Below are 20,000 nucleotides of genomic sequence, written 5' to 3' on the forward strand. Positions count from 1 at the left end.
TCCTTCAATGTTCTTTCGACGTTTCGAGATATATCCGTTGCATTTTCGTATTAATTAACATAACGTCGTAACGTAACGTCACGTTAATTCTATTTGACATACGTCGATCGATAACACTTGAAGTTTCTCTCTCTTATTCCCATTCTCCTCTGATATTTTATTAAACATCACACTTCAATTTATATTTGTTTAATAATTTTCATAATATGTTATATTAATAATCGTTGGTATATTCTCCATTGGATCCATTACATTCAATTGATATTATTAATAATAATTTAAATCAAATTTAATTTCACTTCGTTCTCTCATAAAATTTGAACGTTCTTCCAATTTGAAGATGAGAGAGGAAGGAGAAACAGACGGGGTAGAACCATCAAACTATATCGCAATGAATCAAGGGAAACAGATGGTTGACGCAACCCGCCAAATATTTGAAAATACAAATATGTTAGCGCGTGCGTGTTATATCTCTCTATTCTCTCTTTCTATATCTGAAACCCTATGGCAAGTGTTCACTCTAAAATATAGAACGCTTTATGAACGATATCGACAGTTTCTGTTTGTATGCGAGTACGCGCAATGATTTCGTCATTGTTGAAACGGTAAACGCGTCGACGATATATTTGAAACATTTCTGGTACGTCGATTTGCGCTATCCGTCATATGGCAACTCGAATAACACCAACACGTTCCACCGTTACACGATTTTTGATTTCCGTTTGTGTATGAAAAGTGAACGGAGTCAGAATCGGACGTTAAAACTCGACGAATGTATCGGGTGTTTAACAAAAATAAAAAAAAAAAAAAGAAAAAAAGAAAAAGGAAAAAAAAAATGAAAAAAATAGCTATAGCCGCTTAAAAGATATTTTACTTTTTTTTTTATTTTTATTTTTACTTTTGTTTGTTTTGTCGTTGCTGTTTTTTTGTTTTTTTTTTTTTTGTTTTAAATCAGTAAAAACGTTCGAAGTAATATAATGTATCATATAATAAGAATTAAAAGATAGAGTTTTGCGAAAGTCGTGTATTACGAGACGTGTAATTAACTTAAATGAAATGAAATTTAATTTGAATACACTCGCTTCGTATCTCTTGAAGTAGGTAGAGTGCGATAAAAATAAAAGTTACGTTTACATGAGGACATTGCTTTTAATCTTGAGATATTGTACGGTAGTACTTTCAGAAAATGTCTTAACTTTTTTAGAAAACTCAACATACATATACGTGGATCGATGCTCGATTTGGCAATATTCTCCCTCTCTCTCTCTCTCTCTCTCTCTCTCTCTCTCTCTTTCTCTTTCTCAGAAAACGTTTTAAAATCTTCCAAACGAAGAACGATAGTGAGTAACAGCGAAGTCACTTTTCTCGTACAGACCTATCTAACTATGTATGTATGTATCTAGGAAGGGCCCAGCTTGGATTTTACCTCCGTCGCGAAATAAAGTTTTCCTATAGATCGAATTAGCCCGACAAGCGGATTGAAACGAAAGTTCGGCCCTTTGTTCGACCGAAAATGCGATGTCGTTGTAACTTTTCCGTTAAATTCGTACGGTAGAACGAGAAGAGAGAGAGAGAGAGAGAGAGAGAGAGAGAGAGAGAGAGAGAGAGAGAGAGAAAGTGGAATAAATCAGGAAGGTACGTCGTTGCTGGCGTATACGTGAAGTTAGTAATAGTAGCAGTAATAGTAGTAGTAGTAGAGTAGTAGTAATAGTAGTAGCTAACAAAGCTATTAGCAAAGTACCTGTTAAGTCGGTATTATGACATATATAGTAGGAAGTATCGATTATGCCTTGCATTTATCGAACGAATATAGGAACATAGGATTATCAAATGTGCATTCTGCATAATCTCTATTAATTCGTTATCAAATATATATATATATATATATATATAGACACATATGTATATATTTATTTACTTAATATTTTTCATCTCTTATAAAATTATTAATCAATAATGAACAAAGTGAATATAAACAAAAAAAAAAAAACAGAAAAGAAAAGGAAAATAAAAATAAAAACAAAAACAAAAAAATGAGAAAAAAAAAAGCAAGAGAATAAATAAATAAATAAATGAAAAATGATCGAAGACAGGAGACACGAATAGGTATAGTATACATAGGTGTACATATCTCGATGTATTGTATACTTTGAAAAGTCCAATTCATCTTCCAGAAATAGCCGTCCGAGGAAGATAAAGCCAAAATGGAGTCAGTGGTCGGTCTCAATCAGAATGGCACTATCGGACACTGACGTTCTGCTAATCTCGTCCCGGTAGCTCGAGGAACATGGCCTGATACGTACGCTCTGTGTACCGATAATTTAGCCCAATTTACTATTCCGAGCTGGCATAAATAATTACGACGATCGCGGTCGACGTGGTCGAGATGAATTATCTCTCTTTCTCTCTCTCTCTCTCTCTCACACACACACATACACACTTTCTAACATACATTTTACATAGAAATATATATATATATATATATATATATATATATATATATAGCTATATATATCAAGAGCTTTACAAATCTTCGTTATCACCTGCCGTGAGTAATTCACAAGAGACGATAGAAGCTATGTGTCTACATATAGAAGAACGTCGTCGTCGTCAACGTTCGTCCTTTTCTCGTGAAATTCAAGAGAAAATGTGAAATGAAATATAAAACTTACGGCGATCTTTCTAGTATACGCAAGAGAATAATACCAGTCGGTATGAGTGAGAAAATGAAAGAACCACGTTGGCAGCTTACGACTTTCAAGTTCGATCGTTCGCATCGATTCTTATCTTTCTATTCTTATTCTTGAGCCTTTTATAAAGGTAATTTTTAATATTTCATACATCGGCTTTTCCGTTCTAGTGCAGATATTACGTTGAAAATAAAGAAAGAGGAAGAGAGAGAGAGAGAGAGAGAGAACAGAGTAGTTCTCGATCTTAATAAAATGCATCTTTTTCTTTCTTGTATAAAAAACGAATCGACGATGGAAATTATTTAAAGAGTTACATTGAACGACGAGATACAGGGAGTCGATGTTATTCTATCTAGACAGGGTGAGTAAGACAGGCTGAGAAAGAAAGAAAGAGAGAGAGATACAGACAAGGAAAGATTATCTTAGTTTCAAAAACTGCATCAGGTGATCGCGTTTCATCAACCGTCCTGACTATAAATTACGGGACGCGGTTAGTGCATCGAAGCGGGCAAGGATGGATGGTGGATGGTGAAGTATAAAAATCGTTAAAAGAGTTTTCTAGTAGAGGAGACCCTTTCTTTGCTGATTGCATAAATTTTCGAAGGTGTTCTTTTATTTAGTTTTTCTTTTTTCTTTCCTTTTTTTCCATTGTCTCTTTTCTCATCTCCCTTTCTTTTCTCTTCTTTTTATTTCATTTATTTATTTATTTATTTTTTTTATTTCTTTAAAGAGGAAAAGCGCTACATTAGAGGGTAAGCTTTAAAACGGCGAAGCGTTACGAATTATTTTTATATACCTCATATATATTCTAATTCGATGTATTATCAAATAGAATAATATAATATTTGTTTGTATCGCTCGATATGATAATAGTGATAACGTAAGTAATAAGTGATAATCCAACGTTTCCCTTAAATGCTTTTACCATTAATATAAACGTTGTCGTAACCATTTTGGCTATAAGACTGTCTAAACTGATTAAGAATATTAGCTCGATTATTGGAAGAAAACGTTGATTCTCTCGAAAGCGAAGCTTTTCTCAATTTCACCTCTGCTTTTCTCTTTCTCTCCCTCTCCCTCTCTCTTTCACAAACAGATACACATTTATGTACACAGTTTCACTTTCGCCATTACATCGGAATCTATATAAAGCGTTATCGAACGTTAAACTATCAAACATTTAACATTAAGAGAAAGAGAAAAAGAAAGAGATAAAGAGAGAGAGAGAGAGAGAGAGCGAGAGAAAGAAAGAGAAAAAGAGAAAGAAACTATGTGTGTATTTGCGTGTGTATGTATATGCTTATGCGTCTGTATCTACACGTATAAAGCTTGTTATAGATAAGGAGTGGGGATAGACGTAAAGGAGAAGGACGATATAACGGAAAGGACCAATCAAAGAGATAACTGGATTCCCATTAAACCGCTTATAACTTAATTAATTTCGCGACGCACGTTAATGTAGCACACCTAACACACTAGATGGTGTTCTCTGCAAGCGATATCACGTGTAACGTAATTTCCTCGTTAAACATAGTTCAACGTATCGCACGTTTACACGCACATGTAACCAAGTCGTGGCCCATGATCGCGTGTGAATTTTCTCTACTCTAGTTCTCTCTTTTCTCTCTCTCTCTCTCTCTCTCTCTCTCTCTCTCTCTCTCTCTCTCTCTTTCTGTCTCTCTCTCTTTACAAACCCGTTTGTACGTTCGTTCGTTCGTTCGTTCATTCGTTCATTCGTTCGTTCGTTTGTTCGTTCGTTCGTTGGTTGTGCCAACGTCACACAATTCGTCGAGGAAAAAATGCCATATCTCTGGCGATGTGTTTCCGTGTAGAGAACGCCATTGCCCCTAGCTGGGCTTCGTATTTATACGGCGTATATCAACGATGAAAAACAGCCTGTAACGCGGTACTCAAACTTTCGGTGTATCGAATTTTGTTTCGAACTCTCACTACTCGGGTTATATATTTTAGCGGTTTAATAACATTTCACAGTTCATCCTACTAGAGGCAAGAGTAAGAGAGAGATAGAGATAGAGATAGAGAGAGAGAAAGAGAGAGAGAGAGAGAGAGAGAGAAGACCTTTCACGATATTATTACAGACAAGTTTATTATATAATAGAATTGAACAAGTAAATCCTCCAGGTAGTTGCAATTTTTTATTAACTACTTCTTCCATTTTTTCCCTCTTTCTCTATCTTTTTCATTTTTCTTTGTTTGGTTTCTTTTTTTTTTTTATTTATTTATTTTTATTTATTTGTTTGTTTGTTTTATCCTTTACTTCAAACGAATACCGTTGTTTCGTTTATTAATTTATAATCGTAGCTTTAATATCATCTCACAATACGAATCTCATAATATCACATTCCGTCAGCATAGCCAAGCTCCATTGATGTGTCATCTTTATGACAACGATCGCGAGAATATTGTCCTTCTTATTATTGTCTAGCGTAGAGACATGAATTTTATATACCGTGAATTTTCCATTAGCGTATCCGGAAACCATAAACAATGTCATTCCGAACCCTTCGAATATTATGATGAAGAAATTTGTGAGAGCCCGCAATAAGAAGGAAATAGTTTGTTGATGACTTAGTCATAATGTCATGAAATTATTCTCAAAATATCTACATTCATTACGTAGTTAACGATATTTTCTCTTTTCTATAGTTTCGTCTCATTGACGAGAGAAGAGAGTTGCTCGTTACCTTTGTTCGGTTTATCGAAGTGGAAAAAGGAAAGGCGATATTATAGATAAAGAAAGAAAGAAAGAAAGAGAGAGAAAGAAGGTCCACTTTGCGATGTAAATTTTCGTAGACGGAAATTTCATGTACTCGCAAAAGACCATTCGTTCCAAAAGCAAGAATATTTTCTATCTCTCTTTTTCATTCTGACCAACACTTTTTTCTATTTATCTCTCTCTCTCTCTCTCTCTCTCTCTCTCTCTCTCTCTCTTATTCTTTCCTCCTCCTCCCTCTTTCTCTATTATTGCGGAACGAGCACTTTAGAAACTTTCGATCGACGTGCAAAAGTGGCTGCATTTTCCTGTCCTTTCTTCTGTACCAAGAAACTAGTGATAATTATGCCACTTTGTACTTCTTATCTTTCCTATTAACTATTTGCATTAATATTGACTATTATGAAAATTTTAGAACGTGTTAAAAAATTAACTAGCAATAAATATAACGTTCGAAAGATTCGAAAGATTTACAATGACGAATGTAAAGATTATCTCTGTATATTCTTACAATTATACTTTCTACTATTTCTCTCTCTATCTTTCTTCTCTACTTTTTTTTATTTAAACGTAAAATTATAGTCCCATGAAAAATAAAAAAGATTGAAAAAGAAGAACAGAAAGAAAGAGATAGAGACAGAGAGAGAGAGAGAGAGAGAGAGAGAGAGAGAGAGAGAGAGAGAGAGAGAGAGAGAGAGAGAAAGAAAGAGAGAGAGAGACAGAGAAAGAAAGAAAATAGAAAAATAGAAACGAAATCGGTGGAAGGTAGTCGACGAAGCGATAAGCAAATAGACGTTACCGTCGAGCAAGCAACAAGCAACGATCTCGCATCTCGCATCTCTCGAAATGCTGCTTGTTGCCAGAGGCACCGAATTTTTCGGGTTAATTGGAATCGAGTCACGACTTCGTTTTTTATACCGTCGTTCTCCCCCGAGACGCGTGCAACGCACAGCATTTACCGTCTTTTTCTCTCATTTTTTCTCTTTCTCTCTCTTTTTCTATATATCTAACCATATATACATACATACATACATACATACATACATACATATATATATATATATATAGATATATATTTATTTATCTTTTACTCTTCTCTAAAATCGACCCATCAACTCGCACACCAATTTACATCAACGTTCCCTCCTCGTCGATGGGTTAAAATTTCGACGAAATTCTCGTATCGACGAGAATACCTATCTCTCGAAGTTTATTTTATGATCAGAGAGAAATCTCAACTATACAGGTTTTATCGTAATTCAGGTAAGATAGGTATACCACCTATAAATAAATTTCAAGAAAATCGAAATAATAAGAGAACGTTCGTTCGAGTTATACGTTTCTTCGAGAGTTATATCCTCTTCTTTTCTTTTATATTCAAACTGATACAAACAGATAATAGCTATACGTTCCACCAAAGATAACTGAGAATTATTCTAATAATGATAATAATTATAGAAAGGAACGATTTATAATCGCTACGTTTCCAATGAAGTTTTTACATTAATTTCGAAATCGTAGAAATTATCTGGTAGTAAAGTACATAAAATACAAATAACATACGTGCGACGCTAAAGGGTGAATCAACTATCTACCCCCTATCTTACCACCATTGCAAACCCTTTTCTCAACCCTCTCGATTCTCTTTCTCTTTACTAGTATCACCACCACTACCACGACCATCACAACCACTACCATCAGATGCAAACTGCGGCAATTATCCGAACCGCAGCTGCGCAGAAACTTTCCGTAACAGATCGCCTGGCGATTAATAACCTATATTAATTAGGACAAAACGTGGGAGTACGAATCGGAAGACGGTAAAATCCGTCGCTGCGCCATGTTGGCTCTTCGACCGCTAATTATTCTACGCCTGCCGTTAGAACCTCCGTTTTGTTTCAAACGATCGAAACCTTCTCGTACATATAAATGTGTGTGTGTGTGTGTGTGTGTATATGTGTATATACATATATATATATATTACGTATGATACTTCACACTAATTGTAAGTCCAAGAGTAAACTTTCTTGTTGGATAGCTCTCTAATCGATGGGGAAACATAAATCTAAAATGACAAGTATAACGAGTAAGCAATTTCTCTCGGCTTTTTGTCGTTCAAATGTTTTCATATCAATCGATACTTCAAAAAGGAAAAAAGAAGTAACCAATGAGTAACTTTTAATGATGTTTGCACAAACTTTGTTAAACGTATGTTGTTTTATCCTTTAAGAAACGAGTTTATGTATGAATATATCTATATATAAATATATATAGATAGATAGATAATAGAGTATAAAAGGTATTTGTCGTTTTTCAAATTTATTTTAACAAATATATATGTATCTACATATTACATGCATGAATACATATCTACAATGTTCATTTAGCTTAACAGTCGACGTCAACGTAAACAGAAACTCGATGGATAGTAGGTATGGTAGACACCGAGGTCAACCGGCGCTCTACGTTATATATTTAGAGCAAACGATAAACGTTGATTATTATCTCACGAGCAGCGCGTGCGTCGATATGAAACATCGATCCAGGGAACCGTCAAATCAAATTAACATTTCACGTTTATAGCCCCGATTAGATATCCGTTAACTCGTGAGATAATATCGACCGAACGTACAATTTCGTTCCATTAATTTGTATCTCTCTGTATATCAATATTTAAATTTTTATACAGAGAGTCTATCAAATAAACATTGATCATATATAAAGCAATTTTTATCACAACATTGCGATAAAACACTTTCTAATTTCCTAATATATAGATACACACACACACACACACACACACACACACACACACGGACGTTACACGCGTATAAATTTGTATATATATGTCGAACATTACATTTTCTAATCAATACATTTATTTCATCTCTTTCTTTTTTTTACAGGGTCAACGAGGATGGTTCCTGGGACGCAATGAAAGAAATAGTGACACCAACAAGCGCAACAGTTTACACGATCGAAAATTTAACACCATTCACGGTCTATAGCTTTCGCGTGGCGGCAGTAAACGCGATGGGCCGTAGCAAGGCGAGTCAAGCATCCTACTACATCATCACCTTGAGAGAGAGTACGTCTTTTTGTTCGATCATAATTGCTTTTATGTTCTTTATCAAAGAATTTCTCGTCCCTCGTTAGTTCCTTTTCCTTTCTTTCTTTCTTTCTTTCTTTCCTTCCTTCTTTTTTTCTCGAATCGTTGATCAATCGTTTTCATCGTTTGCAAATGACAAATAAAACAAAAAAATAGAAAGAGAGAAAGAAGAAATGAAAGAGAGAGAGAGAGAAAGAGAGAGAAAAGAAATGAAAGAAAGAGAGAGAAAGAGAGAGATGGTTGTACCAAAAACGAATTCCACATTATAGAGACTGTGAGCAGGTGCGCAATGACTCCGCAAATCCTCCCTCGCAGAAGGATTAAATGACTCACGCTCTTCGGTCATTAGTAGCGTAAAGTAAACGGGTTTACGCCTGGAGAGACGTGAGAATAAAGGAGAGAGAAAGATAGAGAAAGAAGAGGAGGAGTAGTCGAAGAAGAAGAAGAAGAAGAAGAAGAAGAAGAATGTTGAAAGTAGTTAGTCTGGTCGGTCCTTCAGGTGCGCGCGCTCGTGCACAAGCCAGGTTGTTGGCAGGGCCCGTGACTAAAGAGGCACTAATTGCAGTGAGGCGCAAGAGTGGTGTGTGCAATTTTCTTTCTCACTTATTCTCATACATTCTCAACGTTTTCACCCTTTATTCTCTTTCTCTCTTTCTCTCCCTCTATATATATATATATATATATATATATATATATATATATATATTTCTCTTTCTCTCTCGTCTTTCTTTCTTCCACTCGACGTTTCAGTCTCGCACACCCCACGAGAGACGAAGGAAGAGTATAAGAGAAAGAGAGAAAATAGGTTGAGCCGTTGTACGCGCTAGCCCTATAAATTCTGTAAACGCAGCCAGGATTCAACGACATATCCACCTGTATACTCCTGTACACTTCGTTCCTATGGTCGACAAAGTTTGCCAGCTCTCTGGGCGCCTTCGTAACGTACGTGAGCACTAACCTACCCTTCTCCCACCATCTCACCCCTTTCCACCCTATCCCATCCCACCCTATCCCGTTCCAACCTCTTGCTCGACCTAAATTCCTCGTGTACCGATCGTGGGCTAGGACAATTAGCGGCTTGGTCGTGCACGAAGAGGCAATTCCGCGCGACTGGAATTAGAAGGAAAGAGGAAGAGGAAGAGAAGAAGAGGTACAGGAGGAATAGAAAAGGAAGAGAAGAAGAAGGAGGAGGAAGAGGACTTCGAAATGGGCTCTTTGGAGAAAGAGAAGGACGATGTTGAGGTAGCTCGACCGAGATTTATCGTCCGATCGAAAAGCCCTCGTTGCTTTTAATTAATGCTCACGGTGGTCCTTCTCTTTAGCTCAAAGATTCGCGCTCTTTAATACTTGACCCAGTACTATGGTGTTACATTTAGAAAGAGAGAGAGAGAGAGAGAGAGAGAGAGAGAGAGAGAGAGAGAGAGAGAGAGAAAGACACTGAAGGAATTCAAAGAATTTAATTACATTTATTTATTACTTTCGCATTCAATCTTTCTTCTTTTATTTTGTTTCTTTTTCTTTTTCACTTTATCTTTTTCCTTTCTTTTTCTTTTTTGTTTTCTTTCTTTTTGTTTTTTTTTTTTCTTTCCTGTCCTTTATCTTCCCTTCTGCTTTCTATCTTTTGTGCTTGAAAATATTCTGATACTTCGAGGGTTGCTTCAGTGGTTGGCTAATGATAAATTTGAATTTCTTTTTTTCCACCACTTTTTTCGATGTTCAACCAAGTGATTTTTTTTTATATCTTCCTGCTCGAGGAAATATAACAGAACGTGGGTTTTCTTTCTCTTTTTAAATCTCTCTCTTTCTCTTTCTCTTTCTCTTTCTCTTTCTCTTGCGATCTTTTTCGAGGGGGTAACACAGAAGAAGCGTAATTTCCGTTTTATCGCTGTAACGGCGCGCCATCCGTTCCAGCCTGATCGCAAGAAGAAATGGTGGCTTGCAAGAAGTTTGGCGTAGATCCATACAACTCAGCTTAGAGATGAGATGAGAAGGAACGACGACGACGACGGCGTCTATTAGTTCTTGACGACGTGTTTCGTGTGACTTAAACGATAGAAAAAGAAATAAAGAAAGAGAGAGAGAGAGAGAGAAAGAAAGAAAGAAACGCACGTGCAACAAATAGGTTCAACGATCAACCTCGAAATCAGAAAAAAAAAAAGAAAAAAAAAAAAGGAAAGAAAAATCGAATAATTCTTAAATAATTCTTTAAATAGGATTTATTTAAAAGGATAAAATCTATGTAGGATCTATCGGTTTATCGATCGATTATCGTGCAAATATGTAATCGATAATAACTCGAGCGAGTAGTACGTTTCTTGTTCGGTTAACGAGGAAGCTTAATGAGTAATAAAAAAGAAAGAAACGATGCAGAGTCGTGTTCGTATATCGGACATTACCATCGCATTATTTGGAAGCGACGAAGCGGAAAACTTTGGATGAGGATTTAATATTTTAGAGTTGTATGTATATATATATATATATATATATATATATATATATATATAGATTTGATATATACAATAATATATCTGTATATAATTTTTTCTCAAATATAATTATAAATATATATATACACACACGATATAAATATACGATGTATACAATATACATATATAATATATGTGTATATATATCTCTCTATATAATAAAATTATGTAGTAATCTCTCGTATATCGAACGAAGACATTCTCGTAGATGGAGCGATTTTACAGCTCTTCAATTTTCCACAGCATTGATTTCGTCAATTTTCACACACTTTTCAACGACTAATGCATACTTTACAAGATAGAAAGAAAGATAGAGCATAGAAAAAGAAAGAAAGAGTATAATAGAAAAATAGAGAGAGAGAGACGAATCATCGGGCAAAGTTTTATGCATAGCACGATGTTCTCGCTCGCTCTCGTCACATTTTGACGACACTTTTGATGACACTGTAAATCTAGGGACGTGCACGCGGCTAACGTAATAGTCGCTCTAAACTCACAATCAGGGGCTCGTTTTTAGCGTTTCTCGCGAATTGGGACGCGGAAATGCAGCAGACCCGAGCATTGTCGAATCCGAGGGAATGTAGAATCAGAGCTATTAAACGAGAACGCAAGCACGCATACGTGCGAGCGATCGAGGATGCGTGTACGAAGTGCTGCTACTGGTGGTATAGAGCAAGAGGAAAGGGGGTTAAAGGGAATCGGGCCGGTGGGAGGAGGGGAGGATGGACACGAACGTGTACGTGAGCGTGTACATCGTGCGGTAGGTTCATTATGGTACCACGTGAGACGAGAATAATTATCTAGTTATCGAGACTGACCCGCATCGGCGAACAAATGCGCTCGTATCGTCCTGGAATTGCGTGTACTTGTGTCAATAACTAATTTGAATACCATCCCGCCGACTGTCATCCGAAATCGTCTCTATCTGAAAAAGCCAGTTCGTTTTCTCTCTCTCTCTCTATATATATATGTGTGTGTGTTTGTATGTATGTATATACGTACGTGAATACACGAGTGTGTACGTACGTGCGCGTTTGTGTGTGTCTGTGTTTCTCTTTACCGTTCGAATAAACTCAAACACATCAATCTGTTATTCAGTAAATCGCAAGAAAGTGATTTCGTTCGTACCAAGACAAAATTCGAAAGTAATTACCGATCATCGCGAACATGATCGTTATTGTACGTATAGATTGATGTACGATTAGAATGATTATCGATGGACATTGATACATTTGTAATAATCGTAGGATATTCATTTATTCCATTCTCGTTGTTACACAATAGAGATATGTAAATTAATTGAACAGAGAGATATTCACTTAATTGAAATTGAGTCATTTGTAAATTCTCAATACGTTTGTGATAATCGAAGGAGTAACGTGAGTTTATTTGATATTCGGTTATCTTGTTTCGTAGATACCTAACTAGCATTAATCCAATAAATTCATTGAACTGAAATAGGATGAAGCTTTAAAGTGTATTATCTTGATCATTCGATCCAGATAGAATGAATGAAACACGTATAACGAGAACGTTTGTTTGTAAATGTCAATATCTCCTGTTGTAACTATTACTACTACTACTATGGCTACTACTTCTACTACCACACTTTGTTCGACGTTTAGATAGTTACTAACTAAGAGACACACAATTCCCTCTTGCATTCATCTTGTGAACGTAGATACGATACCCCTTACCTTAACATTCTCTTGCATTTGCAGTTAGTTATCAGAATGTCATACGACGAATGAACGTATCTCTTATCAAGATATCGAAACATAGAAATAAAGATACGTTTCCTTTATTTTTCGAGACACGTTCGTAACGTTTAACAACACGTGGGTCATCGACATAGTGGATCGAAATTAAAATCGTTATTCCTATCGTATCTTTATCGACTTTTAAGTTAATACGTAAATATCAATAGATACACGCGTAAAATTCATCTGCTTTTAGTTTGTACATACATTGGATTCTATTTCGTTCATCTAATTCAGCTTTGAATCAGCTTCGCGTGCGAAGCAACGAGAAAGTAGAGGTTTAAAGACCACAAGAGTGAAAGAGAAAGGGGGGCAAAGAGAGAGAGAAAGAGAGAGAGAGATAAATAGAGAAATTGGGTCCATACGAAAATGTGTGTGCTTATGTATATGTATACGTATTTATATATATATATATATATATATATATATATGTATATGTATGTATGTACGTATTTGTATACATACATATATACTTGTGTATATACATGTGAGTAGTGCGTTGTACAGGACGGGAATTCACGATGGCTTAAATGAAAGCCCACGCTCCCGGATCAATAGGGCACCAACGAAACTTCTCCTACCACTTTGGTCCAGCTTCGATACGCGTATATCGCTTCTCGTTCCCGTTTACGGACCTCGTTCGGCTGTCCACCATAAATATATAGCGCAACCGAGCCACCAATTAGCCATCGGCCCACCCGTCGACGTGGCATCCGAGTTAAAGTTCCCTCTCGCCCTTTTACCAAAGCACCGTTAGAAAATTAGAGGCGTTCTAGTATACTACAAATAGCTACCTTCTTTCACGTATATGTGTGTATATATATATATATGTATATGTATATGTATATGTATATGTATATGTATATATGTATCTATTGGTTCTCAGTTTCCGATACCCAAGAGGGATTTTGTGATCGTCTTACAGATTTTCATGGAAAGATACTCTTCGATATTGTTATTATTTTTATTATTTCTTTCTTTTTACTTTTTTAGACGAGAGTTTGAAGGTTTGAGAGGACGAAAAGAGACGGTAGAATTTTTATCGTACGATTTTACGAAATATCAAAATGAATGATATATTATTTTTTTTTTTTTATTTTCACCAAAGTACAATATATCGATGATCGACACGTATATGATAATTAATCAGAAAATGATTTTTTTAATAATAAATTGACTACTGCTTCAATCGCACGGAACTGCAATACAGTATCGTGTAATCTCGAAGGAATTATTATTTTTTTTTTTTTTTTAATTTATATCAAAGTACTACAATATAACGATGATTGACAAGTATAGGATGATTAATCAGAAAATGATTTTTTAATAATAAATCGAGAACTGTTTCAATTACACAAAACTGCAATACAATATCGTGTAATCTCGGAGGAAGATATCCCATTTCCATGATTGAAACTATCTATGTAACGATAACCGAACGATTTTAAATAGCGAAAAATTACGATGTATTTATATCTGTTCAGGAAATAAGTATTAAATAACTTTTTATTTCTGCAGCAATGAAATCAGTTTGACGTTTCTCCTTTCCTTGCTTTTTCTTTTTTTAACGTTCTTTTCTCTTCTTCGTCATGTTCTGATATAATAGAGTTATTCTTAATTTTTATTCTTAATTTTGGTAATCGAAATATTCGAGATGTATGATATAAATTTTGGCGAAATGTTGCGTTTTTAAGAAAAAGCAAGAAAGAAAAAAGAGAAAGACGAAAACTAAAAGAAAACGAAAACTGTTCGGAAATAACTATGAAAGGACAATTTATTTCTAGTAGGAATGAAATTAGTATAACGTTCTTTTTCTTTCCTCGTGTTTTCTTTTTTTAACGTTCTTTTTTTTCTTCGCTATTTCCTGAATAGAGTTATTCTTAAGAAATTTTGGTAATCGAAATACTCGATATATGGATTTTCACAAAATGTTGCATTTTCCAGAAGAAGTAAGAAAGAGAAAAGAGAAAGAAAAAAAAAACATTTGCATTTTATAAAACATTCAGCAAACTAGTCGCGACGTATCCATTACATTTATGTTTTAAGCTTAACGATTGGAAAAACACTTATCAAACACTAATATCCTCTTCGTACGTTCCATCCTACTACTCCTCACCTCTCTCTTCCTCTTCTCTCCGTCTCTCTTTAAAAGCATTTTACCGTTCTTTGGCAAAAAATCTGTATGTCCGATAATTTCTCACGAAAGCATAAAATCCAACGGCACCGTCATAAACTCAACGCCGCGCCGCGAGGTAATAATAAGTTAACGCAGATTTAGCGTCGGTAAAAAATGTAGCTCACATTTATCGTAGAGCTAAATTGCTCGGCGAAGTGGCGAGCGGAAATCGCCTAAAAGACTTATCACTTTCTACTTATCGCGCCAACACCTGAACCATGCTAACGCAGCCTACGAATTCTCGTTATAACTCGGTGTCTCATTCACCGATTATTTATCCGTGAATCCGTAACCATGAAATCGCTTATGACATCCTCTCTTAACACTCTTTTTATTTATTCCTTTTTCTCCATTTTCTGATACTCTAAAAATAACTGGAGCTATAAAAAGTATAAAAATAAATCGACGATACACTACACAAATGACAAATACAAAATTAAAATTAGCAAGTTATTCTACACATATGAAATACTTCTAATGTCTCGTTTCTCTAAACGATGCATATTTCTTCCCTTTTTTTTTTTTTTTTATTTTTATTTTCTATTCGTTCTTTCTTTTATTCGTTGCATTCTCAAACACGATATACATGAAATTCGTATAGTCGAAGTAAAGAGGACAAATCATAAAAATGCTTTTTAATTACGAACCACGTATATTAATTACATAGACGTATTTGGCCATAATACCTTGCCAAAATTCAAACTTGTCTATACAATATCAAAAATCTAAATTGTTTCTCTTTTTCTCAGCATAACCTTCTCTACGTTTCATTAAGAACTTCCGTCAATTAGAGTACCACAAAGTTTCGTTCGACGTAGACTACGCGTAACTCGATACCATTCTCGCGTGGTCAACTTTGCTTTCTCTCTCTCTCTCTCTCTCTCTCTTTCTCTCTCATGACGATCTCTCGCACAATTAACACTTTACTCGTGGACATTAAGCCTCGGCTGGTGGGTTAGTTGTTTCGCATCAGTTCCGGCCACAGTGACGTACGGCGCGCATTAAATGTCTTGAAATTATTTCTCCAACAATTTCTCATCTGCCATCGCGTTGGCGATGGTCACGAAAGCGTGTACACATACACATACATACATATATACATACATGTATACATATATATATATATAATATACACATACAAAATGTGAGTTAGTCAACTCATGTGTAGACTTCGTGTGGAAGAGTGTAAGTGATTCGTGTTATCTCTATCTCTTTCTCTCTCTCTCTCTCTCTCTCTCTCTCTCTCTCTCTCTCTCTCACTCTCTCTCGTGTGTGGAAAGGACGGAGAGTTTCAGAAGTGATGCGGACGCTAATTATTTCGAACAGCTCCCGAGTTCTGACGGGGACAACGAGCTTTCTGCCTTCGTCCTCGGCGAAAAGGGACCACGAAACACATTATCCCGGCAGGAGAATTATTACGCAGGTGTTTTTCACTCTCCTTCCTCAACATAGAAACCTTGTCTCTCCTTCCCATTGCCAGGGATTCCCCCTTGGCAGAATTTAATCGGCTTAATTGCAAGATTTCTGTTCTATCAAAATTCATTGGGAAATGAAATATATCGTACGATCTTTTTTATTAAAATTTGGTAGAAAGAAGTAAAGGTATCCGAGAGATTTACGATTAATTTTCTCGTCAATATTTCTACGAGAAATTTATGAAGAATAAGATTTTTCGTAGTAAACGTACGATTTTTTCTTTCCACTTTTCTTTTTCCTTCCCTTCTTTTTTGTTGTTCGTTTTCTTTTTTTTTTCTTTCTTTTTTTTTTTTTTTTTTTTTTACATTTTAATGAGTAACCAGCCTGCAAGAACGAAAATCTTAATTAAGTAAAAGTTTTGCTATAATTTATACAACGTATTTGATGCTAACGTTCATGTAAAATGTTTGTGAAATACTTGTTAAAAGTTGACGATATTGCGAAAAGATTTTTCTACGGTACATACGTACTTACGTATACGTATGCCGGTTGGTGCAAAGAAAGGGGAACTGTTGCGATAAAAGTGAGGAAGCTCCGAACGTTGTGACCATTAAACTTCCATTTGCAGCAATGAAACTAGCTCGAGTGTTCCAGGCAGTAAATTTATAAAAAGATTCCTTGGTAAAACTTAGAATCCGATTGAGATTCTTGCAGATGGTCGACCGTGGAAAATTTCAAAATGCAGACTTCCAATGAGCGCGGTCTCCATCCTGCGGAAGTTTTAATGTACCCAAGAATATTTCCATAAATTTTCTTATACGATAAAGCGGCGAAACGATTACGTGCTACCTACATATATATATATATATATATATATATATATATATATATATATATATGTATGTATGTATGTGTGTATACATAGTATCCAGATGTACATATATATATGTATGTATATAATAGTATATATACAAGTATATGTATGTGTAACACAAGTTTGAAAATCGCACCTTCTGTTTTCAGTTCCCGAAGGTAAACCCCTTATCACTAGCGCGTACAACACATCGTCGACGTCTATATATTTGGCATGGAAACCACCTAGTCGTGACACTATACATGGCGAATTTCTTGGATATCGAATTGGATATAGACCACGAGACAAAACGAATATGGAAATGAAAGATATCTACATACGAGATCCCGCAGTAGACGTAAGTTGAAGAGCAATATATAACATTGACATATTTTTTAAATCAATTTTCTTCTCGAATAAAACTTCTACTTCCTTTACATGTATATATAAGATTTATTCTTATATTTTCCAGAATCACAGTATTCACAATTTGGAAATATACACGCAGTACCTCGTATCTCTTCAAGTTTTCAATCCGGAAGGTCATGGACCAGCCACAACAGTTTCAGTGATGACCGACGAAGGAGGTAAGCCTGAGAAAATCTCTACTACTATTTCTCGTATTTATCATCTTCGTATTTCGATAAAGTCGAGCAGCCGATAAAACAGATTTCTTTCTTGTCGATATATTTTTTTTATTCGATTATCGATAAGTAAGTTTTCGTTATATACAACGGTCGTTAAGGAAAATTCCTATATTTAAAATGCGTAGTTTGATTTTACCGACTGTGCATTTCCATCAAATTTGCAACTTTACCGAAAAAGAAAAAAACGAAAGATTTTGAGATCTCGTATAATGGCTTGATATCGATTGAGACCTGGTTTTAAACGTAGGAGCAATTGATAAAATAATCATTGTAAATATAGTTATCACGAATGAAAGATAAAGTAATAATAAAAAAGAAGTGATTCAATCTTCATTAAATCATATACAAATCAATCAAATCTGAATGTATCAACAATACTCTTCAACGAAAGCTAAAAATCCACAACGTGTCTACAATGTTGACAATACTTTTACGAATAAACAGACGAATGTATTTTTAATAAAATAAACGTGAAACGATCGTGGCACCAAAATAGAAGAGTACGATCCTGGACTTCCTCGCGTAGTTTCTACTTCTCACCCCTCTTTCCGTGGTACCCTGGTGAGCCGTCATTGGTTGAATTCACTATTGGCAAATTCACCTACTTATAACATGCTTCGAGGCAATACGCACGATGTTCGAAGAGAAGAGTTTGGAACGTGCGTAACGACGAAAATAATTTTCTCTTACTCGATCTTACGATCCTAGAAAGATAATTTGATCCTTAAAGGACCTTAGTAAGGTTTCTTTCGTACTCGAGCAGGACGAACAGCTGGCGATCCTTCTGTATTTTTGGAACAAAGAAAAAACATGGCGTCCTCACGAATAAGAATACGAAAGAAATTCTTCAAATTTTTATCGTCATTACGATACCTCCAAAAATGGATCCTTTCTTCGTTACTTTCAAAAAAAAAATAAAAAAAAAATAAAAAGAAAATGAGAAAAGAACGAAAAAAGAAAAAAAGAAGAAAAAGAAAAGACAAAAAGAAAAATCAATACGAACGTATCTTGAGAAAAAAGAAAAACAAAAAAGATACGAATACTATAATCGTGCTGACAAAAGAATAACGATAATAAGTCACGTGGCATCGAAACGTATAAATACGTTACTGTCGGCCCATCGGCAGCAGGTTTCCAGCTGCTCTCGGTCTCGTCGGTGAGTACTCGTCGTTCTACGTCAACGTTCGTTCTCTCGTGAGAGGGCACGCTTGGAATAGCCATGATCGTCTGCACATTGTCACGTGCCCTGTTCTTTCGACGAAAAATTAGAATACATCATTGATTGACTCAAAATCGAAGAGAAGTCATTTAAATTGTTTTCATTCAACGATTCGTCGTAAAGAATGAAAGAAATATAATGAGCAGATGTAAGAGAGACTTATAACAACAAAGGATCATTTTGAAGATGAAAGAAGAGAGAGAGAGAGAGAGAGAGAGAGAGAGAGAGAGAGAGAGAGAGAGAGATACATGAAAGAGGGGGCGAGAGAGGATAAGGGAGTTTAAGTGGTGGGGGTAAAGGAGGGTTCAAGCTCTGTGCACGTCGTTTCGGTCGGCACTGCAGCCGCGCCTCCGCGTTTCACGATCGATTTTCCACGATTTTTCACTTCGTCTCTCGTGTGGCTCTCCTCGCTCGTTCGCGAGGAGGAGTTGTCTGGTCGCGGTGTGTGTTCGTGGCCGAACGTGACGCGAGACGAACGAGACGGTTCGGTCTCTCCTTCTCTAGCAAAGAAAAAAAAAAAAAAAAGAAAGAAAAAGAAAAAGAAAAAGGAAAAGAAAGTAAGGAGAGGTGAAATATAGAAGGAGAGACGGTTGAATAAAAGGGAAGAAGAAAATATAAATAATACAGAGGAATAGTGTTGGTTCGAGTGAGAGATAGGTGATGTGATTTTTTTTTATAGTAAAGAAAAGGAAGATAGAGAGATAGAGAGAGAGAGAGAGAGAGAGAGAGAGAGAGAGAGAGGGTAAGAGCGTGGACAGAGTTAGGAGGTGTGTACTCGTCGTTTGCGTGCATGCGTGCGCGTGAGAGAGAAGCAGTGTGCTCGTGAACGCCGAGCGAGCGCGAGCTCTTTGCTCGAGCGTGTTTCTCGTTTCTTCATCATCTTCTCCTTTCTTATTGTTATTGTTATTGT

At 35.8% G+C, this 20,000-nt stretch overlaps 1 protein-coding gene across 5 annotated transcripts in view; it reads left to right on the plus strand.

The window, feature by feature from the left end:
* Positions 1 to 20,000, plus strand: part of LOC122630184 (tyrosine-protein phosphatase 99A) — a 323,505-nt gene that overhangs the window by 281,885 nt on the left and 21,620 nt on the right. For 3 of the 5 annotated variants that reach the window (XM_043814401.1, XM_043814399.1, XM_043814400.1), the window contains exons 4-6: positions 8,331 to 8,512; positions 17,395 to 17,582; positions 17,697 to 17,811. In XM_043814401.1, coding sequence (XP_043670336.1) covers positions 8,331 to 8,512; positions 17,395 to 17,582; positions 17,697 to 17,811 — 485 coding nt within the window. Of the gene's footprint in view, positions 1 to 8,330; positions 8,513 to 17,394; positions 17,583 to 17,696; positions 17,812 to 19,385; positions 19,748 to 20,000 lie in introns of those variants that run through there. The other 2 variants (XM_043814404.1, XM_043814402.1) reach the window with 1 other exon arrangement.

The sequence above is a fragment of the Vespula pensylvanica genome, chromosome 6, assembly GCF_014466175.1.
Source record: "Vespula pensylvanica isolate Volc-1 chromosome 6, ASM1446617v1, whole genome shotgun sequence".
Taxonomy (NCBI): Eukaryota; Metazoa; Arthropoda; class Insecta; order Hymenoptera; family Vespidae; genus Vespula; species Vespula pensylvanica.